This window comes from Mesoplodon densirostris, chromosome 7, assembly GCF_025265405.1.
Source record: "Mesoplodon densirostris isolate mMesDen1 chromosome 7, mMesDen1 primary haplotype, whole genome shotgun sequence".
NCBI classification, from domain to species: Eukaryota; Metazoa; Chordata; class Mammalia; order Artiodactyla; family Ziphiidae; genus Mesoplodon; species Mesoplodon densirostris.
Window position 1 is genome coordinate 101,593,583 of NC_082667.1, and position 27,859 is coordinate 101,621,441.

At 39.1% G+C, this 27,859-nt stretch overlaps 2 protein-coding genes across 3 annotated transcripts in view; one reads left to right on the forward strand and one right to left on the reverse strand.

Moving 5' to 3' along the window:
- Positions 1 to 12,865, reverse strand: part of LOC132493705 (protein NPAT) — a 55,127-nt gene extending 42,262 nt beyond the window's left edge. Inside the window, exon 1 of the mRNA XM_060104464.1 lies at positions 12,684 to 12,865. Coding sequence (XP_059960447.1) covers positions 12,684 to 12,720 — 37 coding nt within the window. The 5' untranslated portion in view covers positions 12,721 to 12,865. The remainder of the gene's footprint in view (positions 1 to 12,683) is intronic.
- A 300-nt stretch (positions 12,866 to 13,165) lies between these two features.
- Positions 13,166 to 27,859, forward strand: part of ATM (ATM serine/threonine kinase) — a 143,200-nt gene continuing 128,506 nt past the window's right edge. The window contains exons 1-5 of one of the 2 annotated variants that reach the window (XM_060105402.1): positions 13,166 to 13,383; positions 13,684 to 13,867; positions 17,295 to 17,393; positions 17,477 to 17,589; positions 18,865 to 19,010. In XM_060105402.1, the coding sequence (XP_059961385.1) occupies positions 17,322 to 17,393; positions 17,477 to 17,589; positions 18,865 to 19,010 (331 nt within the window). In that variant the 5' untranslated portion in view covers positions 13,166 to 13,383; positions 13,684 to 13,867; positions 17,295 to 17,321. The remainder of the gene's footprint in view (positions 13,384 to 13,683; positions 13,868 to 17,294; positions 17,394 to 17,476; positions 17,590 to 18,864; positions 19,011 to 27,859) is intronic. The other variant, XM_060105401.1, reaches the window with a different exon arrangement.

Sequence of the window (27,859 nt, forward strand, 5' to 3'; positions counted from 1 at the left end):
TGGGAGATTTATTGACTCCAAGCATTTAAGGAAATCATTGTCCAATCACAGAATATAAACTCAAAGAATATAGACTTTATATAATTAGTTCAGGAGACTAATTGTTTAAAAAAACTGCTAAACAACAACAAGGCGCAATAACAAACATGGAAGGAGATGAATCAGATTACAAGAGTTGTCACATTCTACCACTACACCAATCGAAAACTTTCAAAGTCCTCAATTTTCAATAAAGAAATTATGAGACATGCAGAAAAACAAGAAAGTATGGCTAATAAACAAGGGGGAAAATATGTGGTCAGTAGAAACTGTCACTAAGGAAGCCAAGGCACTAGACTTAAAACTTTCAGCTTTTTAAAATAAGGTCAGAGAACTAAAGAAAACTATGCCTAAATATCTAAAAAAAATTATGAGAACATCTATCAAAAAGAAATAAAAGAGAAAGAAATTAAAAGAAAAAAAACATGTAGAAATTCTGGAGTTGAAAACAAAAAACATAATAACTGAAGTACAAAATCTGCCAATAAATAGCAGATGTGAGGAGAAAGATCAAAGAATCAGTGCACTTGAACATAGATCAAATGAGATTATCCAGTATGAGGAACAGAAACAAAAAAAGAATGACGAAAGTGAACAGTCTCAGAGACCTATGAAACTTTTTCAAATGTACCAACATAAGCATATGTTCTGGGGGTCCCAGAATGAACGGAGAGAAAGAAAAGGGTAGAAAGAATATTTGAAGAAATAATGGCTGAGAACACCCAAAATTTTAGGAAACTATAATCAATCTACTTATTCAGGAAACTAAAAAACTACAAGCAAGATAAACTCAAAGAGATCCATAGCTAGACATATCATAAATTGTCAAAAGAGAGAATCTTGAAAGTGGAAAGAGAAATGGCTTATAACATACAAGGGATCCTCTATAAGATTAACAGCTGAGTTCTCATTAGAAACCATGAAGGCCAGAGGCAGTGAGATGACATATTAAAAGTGCTGACAGAAAGTCAACCAAGAATTCTATTATCTAGCATGACTTCTTCAAAATTAAGAAACTAAGATAGTCCCAGATTAAAAACACTGAAAGAATCTGTTGCTAACAGAGTTGCCCTATATGAAATATTAAAGGGAGTCCTTCAGACTAAAATGAAAGTCAAATCCACACTAAAAAATTAATGAAAAATGGTAAAGGTAACTACATAGGCAAGAATAAAATAGTATAAATGATATTTTTTTGTAATCCTTTTTCTCCTCTCTGCTTTAAAAGACAACTGCAGGGACTTCCCTGGCACTCCAGTGGTTAAGACTCTGTGCTTCCAATGCAGGGGGCGTGGGTTCCATCCCTGGTTGGGGAACTAAGATCCCACATGCTATGTGGCCAAAAAAAAAAAAAAAAAAAAAAAAAATTATAAAATAAAATAAAAATAAATAAATAAAAAGGGGGAAAATGTTAAAAAAAAAAGACATCTACATACAGCAACAATTATAAATCTGTCTTGATGGGCATACAATATATGAAGATGTAATTTATATTACTTTAACAGCAAAAAGAAGGGGAAAGGGAATGGAATTATAAAGGTACAAAAATTTTAATATACTACTGAAACTAAGTTGATATTAATCCAAATAGAATTGTTTTAAGTTAACTGTAATCTCTAAGCAATCATGAAGAAAATAACTTAAACATAAAAAATAAAAAGGAAACAATGAAATTAGAATGTTAAACTGGATCTATTCAATACAAAAAAGGCAGTACTAGAGGAATAGCAGAACAAAAAAAAAATAAAATGTATAGACTACAAATAATTAAATGGTAGACAAAATCCACACCTAACCAGTAATTATTTAATGGCAATGGATTAAGCACCTAATTAAAAGGCAGAGACTCACAGAATGAATAAAAATATGATCCAACTATATGTTCTTGACAATAGACATACTTTAAAGACACAAATTAGGTGAAAATAAAAGGATGGAGAAAGATACACCATCCAGACAGTAACCTAATGACAGCTGGAGAGGCTACACCAGTATTAGACAAAGTGGACATTAAGACAAGTGAACATCATATTCAATGGTGAAAGACTCAAAGCTTTCCCCACAAGATCAAGGACAAGACAAAGATGTCTGCTCTTGCCACTTCTATGCAACACTGTACTGCAAGTTCTAGCCTGGGCAAGACATCATCTAATCTGAAAATAGAGATTATTTGACTCCTTCCTTTCCAATCTGGATGCCTGTTATTTCAATTTCTCTCCTAACTGCCCAGTTTTTAATAAATGAAAAAAGACTGAAATCATACTGAGTATGGAATGAAATGAGAAATCAGAAACAATGGGAAATTCACAAATATGTGGAAATTAAACACTCTCCTAAATAATCAAAGGGTCAAAGAATATATGAATAAGTAGATATATTTTAAGATAAATGCAAACGAAAATACAATATACCAAAACTTATGGGATGCAGCTAAAGCATTGCTTATTTGTATACTTAGAGCTATAAATACCTGTATTAAAAAGATGAAAGACCTCAAATCCATAACCTATACTTGTACTTTAAGAAACTAGAAATAGAACAAACTAAACCCAAAGGAAGCAGAGGGAAGGAAATAATGGATATTAGAGAAAAAAAAATAGTTAAAAAATAGAAATGAAACCAAAAGTCAGTCCTCTGTTTCCAGATGAAATGATGTCACATATAGAAAATTTTAAATGACTTCAGCAAGGCTGTGGGATACAAGATGCACATACAGAAATCAACTGTATATCTATACACTTGCAATGAACAATCCAAAAATGAAATTAAGAAAACAATTCTATTCAAAATAGTATTAAAAAGAATACTTAGAAATAAGTTTAACAAAACAAGACTACACTAAAACTAGAAAACATTGAAAGATGTTAAATAAGACTGAATAAATGGGAAGATATCTTGGGTTCATGGATCCGAAGAGTATCAATACACCCAAAGTTGACCTACACACACAACACAATCCCTATCAAAACCCCACCTGCCTTTTTTGCAGAAATTAATAAACTGATTCTAAAATTTGTAAGGAAATACAAGGGACACAGTAGCAAAACAATCTCGAAAACAAAAAACTGGAGGACTCACATTTACCTATTTCAAAACATATTACAAAGCTATAGTAATCAAGATAACTGTGTACTGGCATAAGGATAGACATGTAGATCAGTTGAACAGAATTAACAGTCTAAGCTTTTATGGTCAATTGATTTTTTAGAAAAGTACCACATCACTTCAATGGGGGAAAGAATAGTCTTTTCACAGCTGGTGCTGGGACAACTGGATAGCCACCTGCAAAAAATTGGAAGTTGGACCCTTTCTTCATGCTAAATACAAAAAGTAACTCAAAATGAATCAAAGACCTAAATATAAGAGCTAAAATTATAACTTTTTTTTCTTTTTCTTTTTTTTTTTTTTTGCGGTATGCAGGCCTCTCACTGTTGTGGCCTCTCCCGTTGCGGAGCACAGGCTCCGGACGCGCAGGCTCAGCGGCCATGGCGGCATGCGGGATCCTCCAGGACCGGGGCACGAACCCGTGTCCCCTGCATCGGCAGGCGGACTCTCAACCACTGCGCCACCAGGGAAGCCCTAAAATTATAACTTTTAGAAAAAAATCACAGGTGTAAATTTTTTCGACCTTGGATTAGACAATGGTTTCTTACATATGGCATCTAAAGAATAAGCAACCAAAGAAAAAAAAATAAATTGAACTTTATCAAAATTAAAAACTTTTGTACTTCCAAAGATACCATCAAGAAAGTGAAAAGACAACCAACAAAACGGAAGAAAATATTTGCAAATCATATATCTGATAAGGGACCAGAATCCAGAATATATTTAAAAACTCTTGCAAGACAATAATGAGACAAATAACCCAATTAAAAAATGCACAAAAGATCTGAACAGACCTTTCTCCAAAGAAGATACACAAACTGCTAATAAGCACATGAAAAGAGACTCAACTTCGTTGGTCATTAGGAAAATGTAAAAGCAAAAGCACAATGAGATGTACTAATTCATACCCATTAGGATATCTAGAATTAAAAGACAGACAGTAGTTAGTATTGGCAAAAATGTGGAGAAATTGGGGCTTCCCTGGTGGCGCAGTGGTTGAGAGTCCGCCTGCCGATGCAGGGGACACGGGTTCGAGCCCCAATCCGGGAAGATCCCACATGCCGTGGAGCAGCTGGGCCCGTGAGCCATGGCCGCTAAGCCTGCGCATCTGGAGCCTGTGCTCCGCAACGGGAGAGGCCACAACAGTGAGAAGCCCGCGTACCGCAAAAAAAAAAAAAAAAGTGGAGAAATTGGAAACCTCATATATTGCTGGTGGGAACATAAAATGGTACAGCCACTTTTGAAAACCATATGTTAAGTTCTCAAAAATAGTAAACATAGAATTACCATACAACCAAGCTATTCCACTCCTAGGAATATATCTAAGAGAACTGAAATCATATGCCCAAACAAAACTTGTACACAAATGTTCACAGCAGCATTTTTAATAATAGTCCCAAAGTGGAAACAACCTACTGTTCATCAATGGACAAACAAAATGTGGTATATCCATACAACAGAATATTATTCAGCCATAAGACGGAATTAACTATCTATACTTGTTCAAACACTGATGAATCTTGAAAACACTGGTAAATTCAAGAAGTCAGACATAAAAGGCCACATACTGTATAATCATATTTACATGAAATGTCCAGAATAGGTAAATCTATAGACAGAAAGTAGATTACTAGTTGCCAGAAGATGGGAAAAGGGAGAAATTGGGAGTGACTCTTAACGAGTATGGGGTTGCTTTCCGGGGTGGTAAGATGTTCTGGAATTAAGATAATGGTGATGGTAGCACAACATGTACTAAAAACTACTGAAATTTACACTTTGTGGTATGTGAATTATATCTCAATGAGAAAAAATCCTATATTCTTAATATGTCATATGAGGCTCTACTTGTTTTATATCCTAAGTTCCTCTTTAGCCTTATGTCTTGTCATTCCATCTTTCCTAGCCAAACTGGTCTTTCAATTCCACGAATACATGAATGCTTTTTTAAAAAATTGAAGTATAGTTGATTTACAATGTTGTGTTAATTTCTGCTGTACAGCAAAGTGATTCAGTTATATATAAATAAATAAATAAATAAATAAATACACACACGCGCGCGCGCGCACACACACACATACATAAACATTTAAAACATTCTTTTCCATTATGGTTATCACAGGATATAGAATATAGTTCCCTGTGCTGTACGGCAGCACCTTGTTGTTTATACAACAATCTCTCAATCCATCCCCTCCTCCCCTCTGCAACCACAAGTCTGTTCTCTATGTCTGAGAGTTTTTCTGTTTTGTAAATAGGTTCATTTGTGTCATATTTTAGATTCCACATGTAAGTGTTATCATATAGTATTTGTCTTTCTCTTTTTGACTTACTTTACTTAGTATGATAATCTCCAAGTCCATCCATGTTGCTGCAAACGGCATTATTTCATTCTTTCCTATGGCTGAGTAGTATTCCATTGTATACATGTACCACATCTTTATCCAGTCATCTGTTGATGGACATTTAGGTTGTTTCCATGTCTTGGCTATTGTGAATAGCGCTGCTATGAACATACGGGTGCATGTATCTTTTTGAATTATCGTTTTGTCTGTTTATATGCCCAGGAGTGGGACTGCTGGATCATATGACAACTGTAATTTTAGTTGAGGAACCTCCATACTGTTTTCTATAGTGGCTGCACCAACTTATATTCTCACCAACAGTGTAGGAGGGTTCCCTTTTTCAAACACCCTCTCCAACATTTGTTATTTGTAGACTTTGTTTTGTTTTGTTTTTGTTTATTTTGCGGTACGCGGGCCTCTCACTGTTGTGGCCTCTCCCGTTGCGGAGCACAGGCTCCGGATGCTCAGGCTCAGCGGCCATGGCTCACAGGCCTAGCCACTCCGCGGCATGTGGGATCTTCCCGGTTCGTGCCCCTGCATCGGCAGGCGGACTCTCAACCACTGCGCCACCAGGGAAGCCCCTGTAGACTTTTTAATATGGCCATTCTGACTGATGCGAGGTGGTACTTCATTGTAGTTTTGATTTCTACTTAATAATTACTGATGTTGAGCATGTTTTCAATACATGAATGCTCTTATTTCAAGGCTACTGTATATTTTATTCCCTTTGCTTGGGCAGCTTATTTTTTCTTAGCCTAGCTACTTCCAACTCATTCTTTTTTTTTTTTTTCCAACTCATTCTTCAGGTCTACTGTAATTATCACTTCCTCAGAGAATCTTTTTTTGAATTCCCTATGTACCGAAATCCTATTACTGGATACTAGATTCCCTTTGTAGTATATTTACCCCAGTGTTGGTATAATAGTTAATAACTACTAAGGCAATTATTACTAAGGTCTTTCCCAACTTTAAAATTATAAAGGTCTACCCTCTTCACCTGGAATGATATCTTCAACCAGGCCCTTCAAGTCAAAAAATTGAGAGGGCCTACAAAGTTGTTATATATGCGCATTATGAAAAGAAAAGGGCAAGGAAATTGTCATCCCATTTTAGGGAATGCCCTACCTGGGATTTGGGAACCAATTCACCAGTTTGTACTCAGAGCTGATGAATCAGTTTTCCAACCTCTCGCTAATCAATGCTACAGGGAGAAACAAACATACAAACAACAACAACAACAACCACCAAAGACACTGTCGTTTGGAGTGTGAGAAAGCATTCAGAAATCAGAAGAAACCTTTCACTTCAGATACTACCACTTCAATATCCCCTTCACTGAAAATATAAAATCACCTTCAATGTGGATCAAAGATAGATTGCTATTTTCCTTGTTTTTTCATTTTTCACAAATAAACAACCCAATATAAGTCCCAATAAAACTACAGCCAGCTGAAAAGAAATCATTTTTTATGACTGGCTTTCTAACAGTTACGTTATTTGGAATAAGTAAGTCAGCTGCCACTAGGATTTCATGAAGTTAGAATTTTAAATGTCTATAAATCACTAGAATCATTCATGGAATCAGGGCAGTTGGAGCTTTTTCTTTACATGCTTCAAAATTTAAATTGAAGACCCCAAACAGTTTCTTTTCATGGTAGAAGGTTTCAAAAGTACTAATCACCCCACCCAGATATATTGATAACCACTTGGGACTTCTAAAAGCTGGTGGTATGAAATCTAATTCCTTAAAGTAGATTTGCTTTTTTCTAGACCAAGTATTCTCAAAATGAATGACATAGCCCCAAGGGGGTGAAAATTGGTACTGGGGAGGAAGGGGAATGAATAAAATATAACTCTTTTTATGCATAAATCACAGATATACATACAATATATAAACAGTATATTTGTAACATTAAAATCTCATGCAAGGGGAAATTAGGGGGAAAAAAGTGTAAAAATACTTCCTAAGGGTATGATAACGAAATAAAGGTTGAGAAACGCTGCCCAAGACAGAATATAGTGATATGCAGTTAACCTTTCTAGAAAAATATGGTGGTAATTCCCTGGTGGTCCAGTGGTTAGGACTCCGTGCTTTCACTGCAGAGGGTCAGGGGATTAGCGGCGCAGCCAAAAAAAAAAAAAAAAAAAGGAATCACCGAACACCAGATAGTTTTTGGCTTCTCCTAAGATATTATACTTTTGTATAGTATACATTTGAGAAAAGGCTTTGTTAAAAGGCTAGACTGAAAAAAAAAAAAAAAGAAAAAAAAAAAAAGGCTAGACTGCTTTTACAACAGTGTTTAAAAGTTATGACACATTTTTAAATAGCAATATCTGATATATCTCTTCTGCTCTCAAAAAAAATGCCCACCTTTGCGCTATCTAGAATTCCCATTTTGGATTAGACTTGATGTATTCTGCTTTACTTTTGTCTGGGAAGTTCCAAAATAATGTGGTAAAGCAACAGTTGACTGCTTTCATGCTCATTTATTATTACACTTACAGTTAACCAGTTATTTGCCTACAAAAAGCTTATTTATCATCATTAAGTACCTGATTGTAACCAATTCTCAATCAGAATAATGGGGGAAATTTTAGGTACAAATTATTCTAAATCTAAAATGTTACAATGAAAATACACAATAGGGGCCAATTATCTTTTATTAAAATAATATAAATAGTTACTCTTCAATCAAAATTAGTTTAATTTGTTTCTCCTTTTTATTCCTTAAAAAATCTTTAAAATAACTACACCTTTTGTGTAAACTTACTGAACAATGTTCAAATAGGTAATTTGAATGTCCTTTTTTCTTAATACTGTCTTCTGCCTGCTTTTCAGTAGAGGTAGTAATGAGTAACAAAATAGACTAAAGGGAAAACATAATTGAAAAAAAGAAGGAAAGACAAAATCCTAGCTATATCTAGGGTTTTTGAATTTTAGGACCTAGGATGCCAAGAGTCTGCCCTCTCTTCTTCCTATTTATAGAGAGGGGAAGATAAAGAGAGATACAGCTGATGAAGAAAGCAAGAGACAGCAAACCTCCCTACCTGAAAATATTTCCTTCACATATTCTAATAATTTCCCCCAAATATCAGTAGTTTAAGATCTTTAAAAAAATGTAAATAATTCTTGGGAAGACTTAACTTGCAGTGCTTTATATTACTAGATCCACAAATAACAAAGAAAATCTCTCTGTAAAGAAGCTATTATCTACAAAGACCCAAAAGATACATATGCAAATAACTGTAATATAAGGAAAGGTGGTAAGACAGTTGGACTTACTTCATAGGGGCTAGAGAAAGTATTGACAGACTGGGGAATACTATGCATGTTTCAAGGAAGAGACAAATCTTGAAGGACAGTAGGGGAATCCCAACGAAGCTGATGGAAAGCACATATGGAGCATGTTTGAAGAACATGCCTGGTTTGGATGAAGCACTAGGTATATGATGGAGAAGAGTTGGAAATACAGCTGAAAAGACAGAATGGGTAAGGACCATAAAATGTTGTAAATGTCAGCAATGACATATTATTATGAATAAATAACAGAATCTGAATAAACAGAATCCAAAAAAATGACAGATATTATTCAGTACTAAGGGGAAGGTCATGATCACAGCTACACTTCTGTAAATATTTATTAAATATCTATGTCTCAGTGATACAAAGGTGAATAGAACCAGTGGCTCTTCACCTTTCGGAGGTATGCCAGTCCTGGTTATTTGTCTTCAAATCTACTCTTCCTGTTTCCCCTGCTCTGCCCTGTAGGACAGGAAACCTGAGCCCCTGCAGGCAATTTCCTGGGCTCCATGTCAGCTAGCTTCTGGTTGGGTTCAATCAATGGGAAGCACCAGTTGGAGACTGGAGGGCAGTTAGAAGCAGCCATGTTTTTTTCCTCTATTTCCTCTTTGCCATGGTAGAATCTCCTCTACTACTGCTCCCACACCAGACAAGTCTACCTTCCAGCTTCCACAGTGAAACCAGCCTCTGGGTTTCATCTCTCCTTGTCTTACTGATTATCAGAGTGGTTTCCTGCTGTTGCTACTCTCTGAGCTGGCTCATGTAAGCAGCTTGTCTTAGCTTTTCTGTCACCAGTGTAACCAATTCCCTCATTAAATCCCTCCATGTTAAATACTCAGATCACCTTCAGTTTTCCTGAATGGATGCTGACTCACACAGAAAGGAACAAACGTATTTGGGAATCTAAATAAGGTTCTGGATACTCTACCCATAAAAAAATGCCCCACCTATATATTAAGTTTTATAGATAGTCTGGGGGCTCACAGAACTCCTGAAGCCTGTCCATTAATCCCAGATTAAGAATACTAAATAGGACAAAAAAGTAAGTTTCATTTTGGTAAGGTGAAGTTCTATAGGTGAATGCTGGTGATGGTTACAGAACAATGTGATTGTATTTAATGCCACAGAACTGTAAAAATGGCTAAAATGGTTAAATTTTGTTTTATTTTACCAAAAAAAAAAGTAAATACAAAGCTACAATAAAACATGGTAAAGAGTATGACAGAAGTAATCCACAATGCCATGAGAGCATGTAAGGAGAAAGTACTAACTGTACCAGCTGGAAAAAGTTTGAGATTACAATTGACCTGAACCTTGAATACAAGTGTACTAGGAAGACGGGGAGAAAAACATTGCAGGCAGAGAGAACAAAATACATAAGAAGAGTATTTGCAGAAACCCTAAGTCGTTTGGTATGCCTGGAGCATAGGGCCTATGTTGAAAAGTTGAGATCAAGCAAGAGAGATGGGTAGGGTCCGTTCCACAGAGCACCTTGTATGACATACTAATAAAACCAAAACTGGTGGCCCAGAGGCAACAAACAACACTTTGATGTAGTTTGGCCTGTAAAATATTTAAAGAAATTCCAGCAAGGAAAGAGCTGGATGTAGCGGAGTAGCAAGGGCTATTTAAGTGGAGTAGTGAGGTACGAAAGTTAGCACAGTATGTTGAAGAATGAAAGCTAAGTGAGGAAATAGAGCAACTAAGTAGAGCTTATTCTTTGAATAAATCTGACTTGTCAAAGGGTGACATAGATAAGAGTATTAGATAGAATGTGAGGTGGGGTCTAGGAAAATGTTTTGGTGTGTGTGGGTAAGGGTAAAAAACCCAATTATGTAAACTCTAAGGGGAGAACTCTATTTTTAGCATTTGGCACAGTGCCTGGAACATACTACGCACCCACAGATTTGCTGAAAGGACATAATGAAGAAAAGGGGCCAACAATGAGAGGGGCTGAAGGAGTACTGAGAGGGAGGGAGTACTGACAGGAGGAGAATCATGAGCAAATAAAAAAACTGTTAATATTTTAAGCCACTAAGTTGTGTGATCATAGATCTCCATGTTGATATGATAATGCTAAATGAAAAAAGCAAGAGTGGTGAGTGTGGGGAGATTTGCTTTTTTTGGTATTATTCTTTTGCACAACTTGAAATTTTTTTAAGTGCACAACTCTTTCAACTTTCAGAATTGGAGGTGTAGTGTGAATGCTTTAGGCAGATTTTTGTAACAGTAAATAAGATGAATTGCAAGACCATATGAGAAGCCATGACAACAGTCCTAAAGAGAAGTAATGGGATGCATACTGCTAGGATTGGTGGCAATGAAAATGGAATGTGAATGACAAATAAGAATTTCAGGGTAAGAAACAATCTCTGTAGTTTTTATCCATTTTAAAAAAAGGAGGAAGTCTAGGAGAGCAGCTGGTTTGTGGAGAATAAATACAAGTTTGGTGTAAATTATTCCAGTTAGAAAATCGTACTGCTTTCTTAAGACCAGTGGTTCGTGCCCTCCAGGAGACATACTGGCAATATCTGGACACTTTTTTTATTCTCACGACTGGGTCGGGGTGGGGACTGGGGTCCTGCTGGCATCTAATGGATAGAAGCCAGGGATGCTGATAAACATCCCACAATGCACAGGACAGCTACCCATAATAAAGTACGTCAATGTTATTGTGAACTTTGTGAAAGCCTACTTTGGATCTGTTTACATATAAGCCTAATTAATATAACAATTACAAGACAGCTAGCTTTTTCCTTAGATGATGTAGGTTAACTGTTGATATTCAGCTCTGATAAAGTGCACAAAAGATTAACCAAACATTAACAAAATATTAGTTTAAACTTAAGTCATTATTTTCTCCAAAAACATATGGTAGAAACATTACCTTCTAATGTTTTCTGCAAAATGTGCTCATCAAGAGCCTGTGCACAAAAGGCATTTTTTTTGGACAGGGCTGAGTACTTAAAAATGGAATAAGAAATGGATTTTTCTGGCAGTAAAATAATGGTAGTAATGGCCGTGGATAGCAGAGGAAGTTTTATCACAGATGTTTACCATTTACCATTCACGTATAATGTCTGTAAATCACTGGCTCCGGTTTTGAGATTTATGTGGCTCTCATTCCCAGCAGTACAATCCTCTTTATTCTTTCAGGGGAAAAACAACAAAACCCGTTTCCCACACAGACAATACAGCCTGACAACTGGCAGTGTTACTAATTCTTTTCAAATTGAGGAAAAACTAACTAGGACTAGAAAATGTTTAACTGGAAGGCATTTCCCCTGTGAAAATTCTTGCTAATCAAAAGAAAAGGAATTGCTGCTGTCTTAAAGTATGCAACTGGCATTTCAAACCTCTACACTCTACGACTTCTTGCGGGAGGGTGGGGGATAGAGAGGGAAGATCACCCCATTTGTCCCAAATTCGTAGTTCTAAGGGATAATTATGAGAAGGCCGTCAGGAAGGTCCTTCTACAAAGCTGGGTGGCTGGGGAAGTTCTTATTTTTCCTAATTCGGTCCCAGCTCTGACACGGGAAAGTGAGCCCAAGGCTGAAGAACGCAGTCCATCCATCACGTAGGCAACTCCCCTTGCAGGGATCCTAATTAAGTGTGCAGGCCTGACTTTCCCACCGGATTCGGGCCTCAGGTGTTTCACCCCGAGCTTCTCCTCAGCCTCCCCTCGCCACGGAGCCTCGGAAGAGAGGCGCATCCACACACAAAGAAGCTTAAACCATCCGAGCCTCCGACTGAAGAAGATTCACCTCCAGTCTGAATTTGCAGGCGGGGAGGCAAAGCCCCAAAGCTTCACCACCCAAGGAAAACCTTTGGCCCCAAAGGTCCTTCCGTCCTGCTTAGCCTGGTTCAATACCCCTCCCTCCCGCGTCGGCGCTTACCCAATACCAGTCGGGCTACGTCCGAAGGTAACAGCATGATCGAAGCCGCAGAAGGAATCGCAATAAGAGACGAGACCCAGGTAAAAGCCAACACAGCGACAGCTCTTGCGCCGCATCTCCCGGGTTCCAGTGGCGGCACTAAACCCGCGGCGATTTGTCCCGCCTCTTTAGCTCCTCGCCAGCCAATCGCTTCCGCCGGAGAAAGAAAGGCGCCGAAATGAAACCCGCCTGGTTCTTCTTCGAAATGTCGTCATATCCGTCCTCATATTTGGAGGGGTGGGGCTGAAGGGGGCGAGGAGGCGGGACGAGTGAGCCGGAGCCCGAGCTAGCGGGAGAGCGGCGAAGGCAGGGTCGCACGCCATTGGCGGGTAGTGCGAGCGGCGAACGCAGCGGTCGCACGCCATTGGCGGGCAGGGAGCAGGCGCGTTTCCTAAGATGAGCTCGTCGTTTTGGGGGTGCGAGTGCTGGGAGCGGAGGGCTTGTAGCGTTTGGCGCGCATGGGCAGACAGTGTCCGGGCGCCCGTCTGCCTTACTGCTTCCTACCGAGACGCACGCTGCGTGGTCACGCCAGGTTTGATCCGGAAGCCGAAATAGTGCGACGACAGCCGGCTCGGCCCGTGAGGGAGGCGAGTTGAGCGGGATTCTAGGTTTCGGCCGCCGCCGCTTCCAGAGATTCCGCCTTGGCTATCTGAGTCCAGCGGTAGGGGCGCGGAAGCAGCGCAGTGGCTTCTGCGTTGGAGAATTCAGTCGTATCTGAGCCGTTCAGTCCTGGCCTTCAGACTCACTCCTCCAGAGCGGCCCTTTACTCCTCTCTTCACCTCATCTTGCCCAGCCCACTGTCCTTATCGCTCTTGTCCGCCCACCCTTCCTGCTCCAGCCGACTTAGCCTTGAACCTACTTCTTAATGCCCAGAATTGAACCTTCGTGCGCGTACCCTTCCTGTGTCCAGATGTAACTAGATGGCTTGAGTAATCATCTTTTTCTCCCCTCTCATAATTAGGAGTTTTAATCAGCGAGCAATTTGCTTGGGCTTAAACTACAGTCTCGTGATTAAGAGCATGGGCTTTGGTATCACACTCCCGGAGTTCGAGTCAGCTAGCTGTGTGACCTCGTTGTACTGTCTTCCTTGTGATAATCCTGTCCTGTGGTGAGCACTCAAGAGCGTTGGTGGCTGCTTTTACTAGGTACAGATAAGTAACAAGACTATTAGAATTAAGAATGAAAATGTGATAGAAGAGGATTGTGGTGGTAGAGGAGTGGATGAGGTTCTGTAGAAACGTAGCCTGGGAGAATCAATTCTGTTTGGGGTGAGACCTTGCGGTGTTAAATTGGCCTGGAGGATGATAGGAACCTTCTAGACAGAAGGGAAAACGCATATAAAGGCACAACATGTAAAAGGTTCCTGAAGCTCAAGAGTGAGGTCCTGCACTGAATGAAATAGATTTGGGCATTTTTCACGTGTTGAAATCATAGGAATGGATGAGATCCTACTGTGAGAACATACAGTGAGAAGTAAGGAGACAAGGATGTTCTTTCAGGTGTGGGTGGAAAAAGAACCGTCAAAAGAGACTTGTGAAACAGAAAGGAAGGGAATAATGATAATTGCTAATATTTATTGAGCAATTTCTATGTCCCAGGCACTGTGTTAAACATGGACACGAATCCTTAAAATAAATAACTCTTTGAAGATCTAGTTCAGTTCTAGTATTGTTTTTCATTTTATCATTGAGAAGACGGACGTTTAGAGAGATTAACTAACATACCCAAGGTTATACAGCTTGTAAGTGGCAGGACCAGGTTATGAACTAGTACAATCTGACCACAGACTCCACACTCTTACCGTTAGAAAAGAATGGCATGCTACAGGCAGAATTAGATCTAGGAAGATGGTATATAAGCATCATTGTCAAATTCTGCAAAGGGACCAACTTGGCTGAGATCCGAAAAGGAACAACGGATTTGCCAGTTCAGAAGCTGTTAACTTAGGAAACATGTATCATGCCAGTTGCATGGTTGGGAGTGGAACCTAAATCGTTGTGGATTAATGTATTAATTGAATTCATCTTTATTCAGTGACACTCTTACTCTTCCTGTCTACTCTCTAGTTCCTTTTGCCATCTTTCAGTTCCTCCAACATACTTTGCATTTTTTCATCTTGGGACCCTTTGGCTGTGCTAAGTTTCCTTATCTAAGATGTTGGTCCTTTAACTCTTTCTATGATCGGCACCAGTTCATTCAGATCTTGGCTTTATTGTAACCTCCTCTGATACATCTTCCTTAATAGTTTATAAAAAATGATCCTTTCCATTGCTATTGTGTATTTGCTTCCTTTGAGTCATATATCACAATTTGGAATTATGCATTGATTTATCAGTGTACTTGTTTATTGTCACTCTTCCCCACTAGTCATGACTCCATGAGGGTAGGATTTGTGTCTATTTAGTTCATTATGTGTCTTAACTACCCATAACATAGTACCTCGAACACAGTAGTTGCCCAGTAAATTTTGTTGCTTGTCGCAGTGAATGAACATTTCCTGTTTATGTAGATAATACTGAACTGTTTTGTTTTCTTGGAAGTAATCAATCTCTGAGAATTGGATAAGGGGAAAAGCAAGTTCAGAAAAGCCACAGCTTAAAAAAAAAGTTTAGGGCTGTCACTTCTTGGAAGTGTCACATGTTCAGTAAACATGCATTTTTTTCACACTACAAATAACATATTAAGAATATAGGTGCCTGCCTTTATGGTTCTTTGGATATTGCTAAGGTGTTTTCATTGGTTAGAATCCCAATTTTATTTTCCTTATTGACTCAGGAAGCCTTTAAACTAATATTGAGCAAGAAGGGAGAGGAGTTCTAGATACAAATATAAGGAATGGAAAAGTAAAAACGACAGCCCTTGCCTTCAAGAGGTATACAATCAAATGAAAAAGGCAATCAAATAAATAATGACCTGTATTCTACAGCATAGAAAAGGAGGTTGTTATAGGGGTAAAGGAATCAGAACAACTTATGGATATAAATGGAGAAGAGAATTAGAGCTATCTGCCAATAAAATAAGTAGTCTTATTAGGAAGTTTGTTCTAAGTGAGAGTGTTTAAAGAGAGGGCAATAATTTTGTTGGAGAGATTTCTTCCTTTGTAGGAAGGTTGGGCATGGTCTCTCAGTTCCTTCCAATTTTAAGATTCTGTGAGATTAAGCAGAGGCAGAGTAATATACTTGATCTTGAAAGATGGAGTAGAATTTATGTGGATGGATGGGGAAAGGACTTGGCCCACCTTTTTTTTCCTCTTGAGATATATATGTAGTGTAGATATAATAGACGTACATTTTTTCCTTGTTTATAAACATTTATAGTAACAAAAATGAAGCTTCTTTGTAAAAAGGCTCAGAAATACTAAAACAGTGCTTTTCTTGAAAGATTTTTTTTTTAAGTTTATCAAAGGAAAGTTTGATTATATCAGAAAATCTAAAAGGAGGAGGTCTACTGCAGTGGCATTAAGACATAGTAAAATATAGGGCTTCCCTGGTGGCAGAGTGGTTGAGAGTCCACCTGCCGATGCCGGGGACACGGGTTCATGCCCCGGTCCGGGAAGATCCCACATGCCACGGAGCAGCTGGGCCCGTGAGCCGTGGCCGCTGGGCCTGCGCGTCCGGAGCCTGTGCTCCGCAACAGGAGAGGCCACAACAGTGAGAGGCCCGCAAGCACACACACACACAAAAAAAGACATAGTAAAATATAGCTGACCTTTGACATTTGCAAGGTATATCACTATAGCATATAATTTCCTTCGTTTCCTTTTATTTTTTTTATTTTTTTTTCTTTTTGCGGTATGTGGGCCTCTCACTGTTGTGGCCTCTCCCGTTGCGGAGCACAGGCTCCGGATGCGCAGGCCCAGCGGCCATGGCTCACGGGCCCAGCCGCTCCGCGGCATATGGGATCCTCCCAGACCGGGGCACGAACCCGTATCCCCTGCATCGGCAGGCGGACTCTTAACCACTGCGCCACCAGGGAGGCCCCCTTCGTTTCCTTTTATAACAGTAATATCATTTCCTCCTATTTTTATGTATTAAATGAGAACCATAAAGCCAGTTGAGATGTAAGTGCTAGGCAAGGCTTACTAGCTCTGATAACCTCTTGCATATCCATTCCAAAGCATAAGCAATTTAATCTTTTGGCTCAGGAAAGTGGCAAGTCACTACATATAAGAAAGGGTCCTTTTAAATTGTTCAGACAGTGTTAAATCCTTAAGTGCTATTTTCCTTATTCTTTGCCTGGCTGCCTTTTTTTCATCTTTTATATTTCAATTTAAATGTCATGTTTCTTAGAAGAAGAAAAGGTCTCTCCTCTAAGAGATCCTCTTCTTAGAAGAGGTCTCAGAAAAATAAAGTAAATTATACCTTACTTATTTTTATCCTGCTACACATTCAACACACATTTGCATGTTAAGTCTTTGTTTTGATATATTCTAAAAAAATCCCACCTAAATATGGAAGTACTAAGAAAAATCATTGTGCATTATACTATGCCTCTAGCTATACAGTTAGATCTAACTATATATTAATACCACAGTCTGAAGTAATTTTACATATGTATATATTCTTTTTACAGATGATGTGTTTTCTGAAATTCTGAATCATGAGTCTAGCACTTAATGATCTGCTTATTTGCTGCCGTCAACTAGAACATGATAGAGCTACAGAACGAAGGGTAGTAAATTACTTAAATTTAATCTTTCCTTGAAACAAGTGTGTGATTGGTAACGCATTATTTTGTTCTTTTTTCATTTTCAGAAAGAGGTTGAGAAATTTAAGCGCCTGATTCAGGATCCTGAAACTGTTCAACATTTAGATCAGCATTCAGATTCCAAACAAGGGAAATATTTGAATTGGGATGCTGTTTTTAGGTATTCCTTTCTAAATTTTTTTACTGTCTTTATTTTTCTTTTTCATTTTTATTTCTCTTGTGATTTTTTTTGTGTATGTAGGTCTAATTTATCTTTGCTCCCTTTGTACCGTTGTGCCTTGCATAGGAAATTGGTGCTCAATATTTATCTGAAACATAATTTTTAAAGGATGTTCATAAAGAAAGAGTTAAAATTTTTGAATCATTTGTTCAATAAAATGTCTTAGACATGTTTCACTCAAAATTAGAATTTGTTTCATACCAGTTCATAAGACTTTATTTCAAATTAGAGCATAAAATTAAGTTATATCAAGTCCTTTATTGTTACTTTGACATATTTAAATATTGCTCTAAGTAACTGCCATATGTTAAACTATAATTAAAAAGTAAAAAGGAATTTTAGAAAAACTATATGAATGCAGTTAACAAACACAAACCTCTGGCATTGGAAAGACACAATTCACTGCTGAACTGGAGTGGCAAACAGAATTGATGCTTTTTACATTAAGACATAATTTTCAATTATGAAGTCCATTTATAACTAGAAATAGATTGTAAGACTTAGGAAAGATGAATAAAATACTTTAAATTAATATAGAATACTGATAAACTTGAAAGAACATTTTCAGTCAAGGGAAAATATGAGTATTTACTTGTTCTTGAATGTTTAGAACAGATAATCTATTTTATTTTTTAGCTCTTATTTGGTACTAGATAGACCATTGCAGATATCATTATAGATAACATGAAAAATATATACTTCTTTTCCTCTGGTTACTTACTTTATTTCAAATACCGCAAATATAGTTATCTAAAGATGAATACTATTTTGCATAAGCTGATCATGTAGGCCAAATATGCACCTGATGTACCCGGCTAATCATGAATATCTTATAGGCAGGCTTCATTTAAAGGCTAGAGACATTACCAACTGCCTAGGAAAGAGATAGGTTATGTACAGAATAACAGAAAGAGTTGAGAAAGAATTGAGAGCCCCTGATAGCATTGCAAGCTTTTAGTGATAAAATGAGAAAGCAGGCAAGAAAGCAATAGAAAATCCTGGAGGTTACAGATTAAGAGCTTTGCAGGCCAGACTTTAAATTGGTGTTGAGGACTTAGGCCTTAAAAAAGAAATGTAATTGTTTTGTTTAGCTGGTACATTGATTGAAGCAATGTGGTTTAAACAATGCTCTTTATGATGGCATGAAGGACTTTTTGAAACTATTATAATTATTATTTTAATGAGTTTCTGAAATTACATTGCACTTTCTTGAAGAGTTTTACAGAAATATATTCAGAAAGAAACGGAATGTCTGAGAACAGCAAAACCAAATGTATCAACCTCAACACAAGCCACCAGGCAGAAAAAGATGCAAGAAATCAGTAGCTTAGTCAAATACTTCATCAGATGTGCAAATAAAAGTAAGTGCTGTTACTTGGCTTAATAGATTATTGTTACATGAGTTTGGTCTGAATATGGTGATATAAAAGTTCAGTGCTGGGCTTCCCTGGTGGCGCAGCGGTTGAGAGTCCGCCTGCCGATGCAGGGGACACGGGTTTGTGCCCCGGTCTGGGAAGATCCCACATGCCGCGGAGCGTCTGGGCCCGTGAGCCGTGGCCGCTGAGCCTGCACGTCCGGAGCCTGTGCTCTGCAACGGGAGAGGCCACAACGGTGGCCCGCGTACCACAAAAAAAAAAAAAAAAAAGTTCAGTGCTAACTATAATTTCTAGTACATATAATGATTTTTAATACCATAGGTTCAAATATTTGGAGGAATTTATACAAGCATGGAATGATAGAATCTCAGGGTTTGGAAGGATTAAGAAATATTATTTCATCTACCCATTTTTCTTGGATCCCATCTATATGTCCCTGACACTTAGGTAGCCATAATGATTAAACATGCCTTTTGAGGCTTTCTTTTCTGTTTTAGTAGTTTTCATAGTGAAAACCTGTCTCCTTTTGTTACTGCCTCTATTTGCTGAGGTAATACAGAAAAATACTAACTGAGTTTTCCAATATCCTTTTTTCAAATATCCTTTGAGATATTTGAAGCTACCCATGATATTTCCCCTGAGTCTTCTTCTCTAAGCTCAACAGACCTACTTCCTATTGCTCATATGAGCTAGTTTTTGTGTCACTTCTGAATATTCTTCAGTTTAATTCTCTATCTCTTAAAGTGTGGGACTCAATCTTTTTTTTTTTTGAATGCATTTTATTTTATTATTTTTTTAATTTTTTGCTTTATAACAAATTTAATCAGTTATACATATACATATGTTTCCATATCCCCTCCCTTTTGCGTCTCCCTCCCACCCTCCCTATCCCACCCCTCCAGGCGGTCACAAAGCACCGAGCTGATCTCCCTGTGCTATGGGGCTGCTTCCCACTAGCTATCTACCTTACGTTTGGTAGTGTATATATGTCCATGCTGCTCTTTCACTTTGTCACAGCTTACCCTTCCCCCTCCCCATATCCTCAAGTCCATTCTCTAGTAGGTCTGTGTCTTTATTCCTGTCTTACCCCTATGTTCTTCATGACATTTTTTTTTCTTAAATTCCATATATATGTATTAGCATATATACTGTATTAGCATACAGTATTTGTCTTTCTCTTTCTGACTTACTTCACTCTGTATGACAGACTCTAGGTCTATCCACCTCATTACAAATAGCTCAATTTCATTTCTTTTTATGGCTGAGTAATATTCCATTGTATATATGTGCCACATCTTCTTTATCCATTCATCCGATGATGGACACTTACGTTGTTTCCAGCTCCGGGCTATTGTGATTAGAGCTGCAATGAACATTTTGGTACATGTCTCTTTTTGAATTATGGTTTTCTCAGGGTATATGCCTAGTAGTGGGATTGCTGGGTCATATGGTAGTTCTATTTTTAGTTTTTTAAGGAACCTCCATACTGTTCTCCATAGTGGCTGTACCAATTCACATTCCCACCAGCAGTGCAAGAGGGTTCCCTTTTCTCCACACCCTCTCCAGCATTTATTGTTTCTAGATTTTTTGATGATGGCCATTCTGACTGGTGTGAGATGATATCTCATTGTAGTTTTGATTTGCATTTCTGTAATGAGTAAAGATGTTGAGCATCCTTTCATGTGTTTGTTGGCAGTCTGTATATCTTCTGTGGAGAAATGTCTATTTAGGTCTTCTGCCCATTTTTGGATTGGGTTGTTTGTTTTTTTGTTATTGAGCTGCATGAGCTGCTTATAAATTTTGGAGATTAATCCTTTGTCAGTTGCTTCATTTGCAAATATTTTCTCCCATTCTGAGGGTTGTCTTTTGGTCTTGTTTACGGTTTCCTTTGCTGTGCAAAAGCTTTTAAGTTTCATTAGGTCCCATGTGTTTATTTTTGTCTTTATTTCCATTTCTCTAGGAGGTGGGTCAAAAAGGATCTTGCTGTGATTTATGTCATAGAGTGTTCTGCCTACGTTTTCCTCTAAGAGTTTGATAGTGTCTGGCCTTACATTTAGGTCTTTAATCCATTTTGAGCTTATTTTTGTGTATGGTGTTAGGGAGTGATCTAATCTCATACTTTTACATGTCCCTATCCAGTTTTCCCAGCACCACTTATTGAAGAGACTGTCCTTTCTCCACTGTACATTCCTGCCTCCTTTATCAAAGATAAGGTGACCATATGTCCGTGGGTTTAACTCTGAGCTTTCTATCCTGTTCCATTGATCTATCTTTCTGTTTTTGTGCCAGTACCATACTGTCTTGATTACTGTAGCTTTGTAGTATAGTCTGAAGTCAGGGAGCCTGATTCCTCCAGCTCCATTTTTCGTTCTCAAGATTGCTTTGGCTATTCGGGGTCTTTTGTGTTTCCATACAAATTGTGAAATTTTTTGTTCTAGTTCTGTGAAAAATGCCAGTGGTAGTTTGATAGGGATTGCATTGAATCTGTAGATTGCTTTGAGTAGTAGAGTCATTTTCACAATGTTGATTCTTCCAATCCAAGAACATGGTATATCTCTCCATCTTTTTGTATCATCTTTAATTTCTTTCATCAGTGTCTTATAATTTTCTGCATACAGGTCTTTTGTCTCCTTAGGTAGGTTTATTCCTAGATATTTTATTCTTTTTGTTGCAATGGTAAATGGGAGTGTTTCCTTGATTTCACTTTCAGATTTTTCATCATTAGTATATAGGGATGCCAGAGATTTCTGTGCATTAATTTTGTATCCTGCAACTTTACCAAATTCATTGATTAGCTCTAGTAGTTTTCTGGTAGCATCTTTAGGATTCTCTATGTATAGTATCATGTCATCTGCAAACAGTGACAGCTTTACTTCTTCTTTTCCAATTTGGATTCCTTTTATTTCCTTTTCTTCTCTGATTGCTGTGGCTAAAACTTCCAAAACTAGGTTGAATAAGAGTGGTGAGAGTGGGCAACCTTGTCTTGTTCCTGATCTTAGTGGAAATGGTTTCAGTTTTTCACCATTGAGGATGATGCTGGCTGTGGGTTTGTCATATATGGCCTTTATTATGTTGAGGAAAGTTCTCTCTATGCCTACTTTCTGCAGGGTTTTTATCATAAATGGGTGTTGAATTTTGTCGAAAGCTTTCTCTGCATCTATTGAGATGATCATATGGTTTTTCTCCTTCAATTTGTTAATATGGTGTATCACGTTGATTGATTTGCGTATATTGAAGAATCCTTGCATTCCTGGAATAAACCCCACTTGATCATGGTGTATGATCCTTTTAATGTGCTGTTGGATTCTGTTTGCTAGTATTTTGTTGAGGATTTTTGCATCTATGTTCATCAGTGATATTGGCCTGTAGTTTTCTTTTTTTGTGACATCCTTGTCTGGTTTTGGTATCAAGGTGATGGTGGCCTCGTAGAATGAGTTTGGGAGTGTTCCTCCCTCTGCTATATTTTGGAAGAGTTTGAGAAGGATAGGTGTTAGCTCTTCTCTAAATGCTTGATAGAATTCGCCTGTGAAGCCATCTGGTCCTGGGCTTTTGTTTGTTGGAAGATTTTTTATCACAGTTTCAATTTCAGTGCTTGTGATTGGCCTATTCATATTTTCTATTTCTTCCTGATTCAGTCTTGGCAGGTTGTGCATTTCTAAGAATTTGTCCATTTCTTCCAGGTTGTCCATTTTATTGGCATAGAGTTGCTTATAGTAATCTCTCATGATCTTTTGTATTTCTGCAGTGTCAGTTGTTACTTCTCCTTTTTCATTTCTAATTCTATTGATTTGAGTCTTCTCCCTTTTTTTCTTGATGAGTCTGGCTAATGGTTTATCAATTTTGTTTATCATCTCAAAGAACCAGCTTTTAGTTTTATTGATCTTTGCTATCATTTCCTTCATTTCTTTTTCATTTATTTCTGATCTGATTTTTATGATTTCTTTCCTTCTGCTAACTTTGGGATGTTTTTGTTCTTCTTTCTCTAATTGCTTTAGGTGCAAGGTTAGGTTGTTTATTCGAGATGTTTCCTGTTTCTTAAGGTGGGATTGTATTGCTATAAACTTCCCCCTTAGAACTGCTTTTGCTGCATCCCATAGGTTTTGGGTTGTCGTGTCTCCATTGTCATTTGTTTCTAGGTATTTTTTAATTTCCTCTTTGATTTCTTCAGTGATCACTTCGTTATTAAGTAATGTATTGTTTAGCCTCCATGTGTTTGTATTTTTTACAGCTCTTTTCCTGTAATTGATATCTAGTCTCATAGCATTATGGTCGGAAAAGATACTTGATACAATTTCAATTTTCTTAAATTTACCAAGGCTTGATTTGTGACCCAAGATATGATCTATCCTGGAGAATGTTCCATGAGCACTTGAGAAAAATGTGTATTCTGTTGTTTTTGGATGGAATGTCCTATAAATATCAATTAAGTCCATCTTGTTTAATGTATCATTTAAAGCTTGTGTTTCCTTATTTATTTTCATTTTGGATGATCTGTCCATTGGTGAAAGTGGGGTGTTAAAGTCCCCTAACTATGAGTGTGTCACTGTCGATTTCTCCTTTTATGGCTGTTAGTATTTGCCTTATGTATTGAGGTGCTCCTATGTTGGGTGCATAAATATTTACAATTGTTATATCTTCTTCTTGGATCGATCCCTTGATCATTATGTAGTGTCCTTCTTTGTCTCTTCTAGTAGTCTTTATTTTAAAGTCTATTTTGTCTGATATGAGAATTGCTACTCCAGCTTTCTTTTGGTTTCCATTTGCATGGAATCTTTTTCCATCCCCTTACTTTAAGTCTGTATGTGTCTCTAGGTCTGAAGTGGGTCTCTTGTAGACAGCATATGTATGGGTCTTGTTTTTGTATCCATTCAGCCAATCTGTATCTTTTGGTGGGAGCATTTAGTCCATTTACATTTAAGGTAATTATCGATATATATGTTCCTATTCCCATTTTCTTAATTGTTTTGGCTTCGTTATTGTAGGTCTTTTCCTTCTGTTGTGTTTCTTGCCTAGAGAAGTTCCTTTAGCATTTGTTGTAAAGCTGGTTTGGTGGTGCTGAACTCTCTCAGCTTTTGCTTGTCTGTAAACGTTTTAATTTCTCCATCAAATCTGAATGAGATCCTTGCTGGGTAGAGTAATCTTGGTTGCAGGTTTTTCTCCTTCATCACTTTAATTATGTCCTGCCACTCCCTTCTGGCTTGTAGAGTTTCTGCTGAGAGATCAGCTGTTATCCTGATGGGGATTCCCTTGTGTGTTATTTGTTGTTTTTGCCTTGCTGCTTTTAATATGATTTCTTTGTGTTTAATTTTTGACAGTTTGATTAATATGTGTCTTGGCGTATTTCTCCTTGGATTTATTCTGTATGGGACTCTCTGTGCCTCCTGGACTTGATTAACTCTTTCCTTTCCCATATTAGGGAAGTTTTCAACTATAATCTCTTCAAATATTTTCTCAGTCCCTTTCTTTTTCTCTTCTTCTTCTGGAACCCCTATAATTCGAATGTTGGTGCGTTTAATATTGTCCCAGAGGTCTCTGAGACTGTCCTCTGTTCTTTTCATTCTTTTTTCTTTATTTTACTCTGCAGCAGTTATTTCCACTATTTTATCTTCCACCTCACTTATCCGTTCTTCTGCCTCAGTTATTCTGCTATTGATCCCATCTAGAGTATTTTTTATTTCATGTATTGTGTTTTTAATCGATGCTTGATTCATCTTTAGTTCTTCTAGGTCCTTGTTAACTGTTTCTTGCATTTTGTCTATTCTATTTCCAAGATTTTGGATCTGGGAAATATAATATTGGATCATCTTTACAATCATTATTCTGAATTCTTTTTCAGGTAGACTGCCTATTATCTCTTCATTTGTTAGATCTGGTGGGTTTTTATCTTGCTCCTTCTCCTGCTGTGTGTCCTTCTGTCTTCTCATTTTGCTTATGTTACTGTGTTTGGGGTCTCCTTTTTGCAGGCTGCAGGTTCGTAGTTCCCGTTGTTTTTGGTGTCTGTCCCCAGTGGCTAAGGTTGGTTTAGTGGGTTGTGTAGGCTTCCTGGTGGAGGGGAGTAGTGCCTGTGTTCTGGTGGATGAGGCTGGATCTTGTCTTTCTGGTGGGCAGGTCCACGTCTGGTGGTGTGTTTTGGGGTGTCTGCGGACTTTTTATGATTTTAGGCAGCCTCTCTGCTAATGGGTGGCGTTGTGTTCCTGTCTTGCTAGTTGTTTGTCATAGGGTGTCCAACACTGTAGCTTGCTGGTCGTTGAGTGAAGCTGGGTGCTGGTGTTGAGATGGAGATCTCTGGAAGATTTTCGCCGTTTGATATTATGTGGAGCTGGGAGGTCTCTTGTGGACCAGTGTCCTGAAGTTGGCTCTCCCACCTCAGAGGCACAGCACTGACTCCGGGCTCCTCAATTTGGGATGATGTGTTGTCTATTCATGTATTCCACAGATGCAGGGTACATCAAGTTGATTGTGGAGCTTTAATCCGCTGCTTCTGAGGCTGCTGGGAGAGGTTTCCCTTTCTCTTCTTTGTTCTCACAGCTCCTGGGTCTCAGCTTTGGATTTGGCCCCGCCTCTGCATGTAGGTCGCCGGAGGGCGTCTGTTCTTCGCTCAGACAGGACAGGGTTAAAGGAGCAGCCTCTTCGGGGACTCTGGCTCACTCAGGCCGGGCGGGAGGGAGGGGCACGGAGTGCGGGGCGAGCCTGTAGCGGCAGATGTCGGCGTGATGTTGCACCAGCCCGAGGCGCGCCGTGCGTTCTCCCAGGGAAGCCGCCCCTGGATCCCGGGACCCCGGCAGTGGCGGGCTGCACAGGCTCCCGGAAGGGCGGTGTGGGCAGTGACCTGCGCTCGCACACAGGCTTCTTGGCGGCGGCAGCAGCAGCCCCAGCGTCCCACGCCCGTCACTGGGCTCCGCGCTTTCAGTCGCGACTCGGGCCCGTCTGTGGAGCCCCTTTAAGCAGCGCTCTTAATCCCCTCTCCTCGCGCACCAGGAAACCAAGAGGGAAGAAAAAGTCTCTTGCCTCTTCGGCAGCTCCAGAGTTTTCCCGGACTCCCTCCCGGCTAGCTGTGGCACATTAGCCCCCTTCAGACTGAGTTCTCGCCGCCAGCCCCAGTCCTCTCCCTGCGCTCTGACCGAAGCCCGAGCCTCAGCTTCCAGCGCTGCGCGCCCCGGCGGTCGAGCAGACAAGCCTCTCGGGCTGGTGAGTGCCGCTCGGCACCGATCCTCTGTGTGGGGATATCTCCGCTTTGCCCTACCCAGGTATGTGGGGAGTTTCTTGCCTTTTGGGAGGTCTGGGGTCTTCTGCCAGCGTTCAGTAGTTGTTCTGTAGGAGTTGTTCCACGTGTAGCTGTATTTCTCGGACTCAATCTTATAGGCATATTCTGATTGGTATGGAGTGGAGCAGGACTTGCATATCTTTTATTCTATACTTCAACTGATTCATTCTAAGATCACATTAGCTTTCCTGGCAGTCAGAATCCACACTCTTTAACTAATAGCATGCTTACTATTGATTAAAAAAAAAACCAAGTTCTTTTTTGCTCCTGATGAGCCACATATCTCCCATTTTGAACTTATACAGTTTTTAAAAGCCAATATTTTTGAACCAAAATGCAGAATCCTAGTAGGCTTCTGTAAGGAAATGGTTTTCATACAATGCTGAAAAGCTAGAGGCAGAAATGTTTGTTTAGGGACTTGGACTCAAACTTTGTTTATTTTTCACAGATAAGAAAGTGGCTTTGTGATGCCAAGTTTAGTTTAAGAATCAGAAAAGCCCAGTGTTGGTAAACATTATTAAGTAGAAGGATATAGATTGTTAGTGAATGATGTTTCAGAACGGTGGTATGAGACCTGAGTCTAAAAGGCAGTGGCTTTAGCAAAAATCTTTCGGCTCCTCTGAGATGCCATTTTGTGTGGATAGCTGCAAGTCCTGAGAAGGGACTCCAGCATAGACAGAAGAAAGCTACACCGAAATATTTTTGCACCCGCTTTTGCTCTGCATCCATTAAAATTTGTATTCTTGGCTACTAATGCTGGGCTCTTAATAGATCTTAATATGGTCTGATAGAATTTGTGAGTGAAAGAAAGATGTTTGTAGCCCATTTGTAGCCGATCAGAAAACTTTGTAGCTTAGAATTTTGCTTTAAAGTGAAAAAAACCTACTGCAAAATTAACAGTGGAGATCACATTTTCTTTTTTTTTTTTTTTTTTTGTGTGGTACGCAGGCCTCTCACCGCTGTGGCCTCTCCCGTTGTGGAGCACAGGCTCCAGACGCACAGGCCCAGTGGCCATGGCTCACGGGCCCAGCCGCTCCGCGGCTCGTGGGATCCTCCCGGACCGGGGCACGAACCTGCGCCCCCTGCGTTGGCAGGCGGACTCCCAACCACTGTGCCACCAAGGAAGGCCCACATTTTCTTTTTAATTAATTTATTTTTGGCTGTGTTGGGTCTTTGTTGCTGCGCATGGGCTTTCTCTAGTTGCAGCGAGCGGGGGCTACTCTTCGTTGTGGTGCGCGGGCTTCTCGTTGCGGTGGCTTTTCTTGTTGTGGAGCATGGGCTCTAGGCACGTGGGCTTTGGTAGTTGTGGCTCACGGGCTCTAGAGTGCAGGCTCAGTTGTTGTGGCGCACGGGCTTAGTTGCTCCACGGCATGTGGGATCTTCCCAGACCAGGGATCGAACCTGGAATTCACCAGGAATACACCCTGCGTTGGCAGGTGGATTCTCAACCACTGCACCCCCAGGGAAGCCCGTGATCATATTTAAAAATGTATGAAAGTATCAATATGTTGGTTTGTAGGAATGAATGGATGAAATTTTCAGTGTAAGATTATTTAAATGGTTGAAAAAT